This window comes from Marmota flaviventris, chromosome 5 (genome assembly GCF_047511675.1).
Source record: "Marmota flaviventris isolate mMarFla1 chromosome 5, mMarFla1.hap1, whole genome shotgun sequence".
Classification (NCBI taxonomy): Eukaryota; Metazoa; Chordata; class Mammalia; order Rodentia; family Sciuridae; genus Marmota; species Marmota flaviventris.
In genome coordinates, this window is record NC_092502.1 from 2801530 (window position 1) to 2802756 (window position 1227).

Consider the following 1227-nt stretch of genomic DNA (forward strand, 5'->3'; position numbering starts at 1 on the left):
AAGGTAGATTTTAAATTTCTCCATCTATTCAGAAGATTTCCTCTTGGTAAGGAACCAAGGGTGAATATTTTAAGAAATATCATAAGTACTGTAAAGGACATGTGTCCAACAGGGGTTCAAATAGCTGCACCTCCTGGTCAGTAGGGCTGACAGGTCATGTCCACCACATGCCCACTGCTTCCCAGAGCTCCCCAGCCCCGGGCTCCCTGCTCTCTAGACATAACCGGGCTTGTCGGCTTCCTTCCCTCCAGGAGGGCTCTGTGCAGAGAGCAGATGGACGTGGGCAACCTCAGCACAGTGACACAGTTTGTGCTCATGGGGCTCTCCGACCTCCCCGAGGTGCGCTACCCTCTCTTCGTGGTCTTTGCCGTCATCTACCAGATCACCTTGGCAGGAAACGGGGCCATTCTCTTGGCCCTTGGAATGGAGCGAAAGCTGCACACTCCCATGTATTACCTTCTGGCAAATTTGTCCCTCCTGGACATCTTCTGCTCATCGACCACCGTCCCCAAGATGCTGCACAACCTCTTGAGCGGGGAGAACAGCATTTCTTTCCTTGGGTGTGCAGTGCAACTCTACTTTCTGGTGGCCCTGATGGGGACCGAAGTCTTCCTGCTGGCCGTCATGGCTTATGACCGCTACGTGGCCATATGCTTTCCTCTGCGTTATGCTCTCATCATGACCCAGGTGCGCTGTGTCCAGCTGGTGTGTGGGACCTGGGCAGCTGGGTTCCTCAACTCTCTCCTGCACACTGTGTCCACCTTCCGCCTGTCTTTTTGCAAGTCCAACCTGGTCAACCAGTACTACTGCGACATCCCACAGATTGTGGCCCTCTCCTGCTCCTCCACATACATGGCAGAGATGCTTGCCTTAGTGATAGGAGGCATCTTTGGGACCAGCGCCTTCCTGACCACCCTGGTCTCTTACGTGTACATCATCTGCACCATCCTCAGGATCCAGTCAGCAGAAGGCAAGCGCAGAGCCTTCTCCACCTGTGCGTCCCACCTCCTGGTGGTCTGCCTCTTCTATGGCACAGCCATCTTCACCTACATGCGCCGCTCCTCCAGCCAAGACTCCCTCTCCAGAGACAGACTTGTCTCTATGCTCTACGGGGTGATCACCCCGATGCTAAACCCCCTCATCTACAGCCTGAGAAACACAGAGGTCAAGGGAGCACTCATGAGGGTCCTATGTGGAGGAGCATGTTCACGGCAAGCAGAGCATTAG

General features: G+C 54.5%; 1 protein-coding gene across 1 annotated transcript; it reads left to right on the top strand.

Moving 5' to 3' along the window:
• Positions 1–273: 273 nt before the first annotated feature.
• Positions 274–1227, top strand: LOC114080293 (olfactory receptor 5V1-like). Its single transcript, XM_027921846.2, has one exon. The coding sequence runs from the start codon at positions 274–276 to the stop codon at positions 1225–1227; it is 954 nt and encodes a 317-aa protein (XP_027777647.2).

What these genes read in the sequence shown, in the direction of transcription:
- LOC114080293 (XM_027921846.2), top strand. Translation starts at nt 274, where the DNA reads ATGGACGTGGGCAACCTCAGCACAGTGACACAGTTTGTGCTCATGGGG.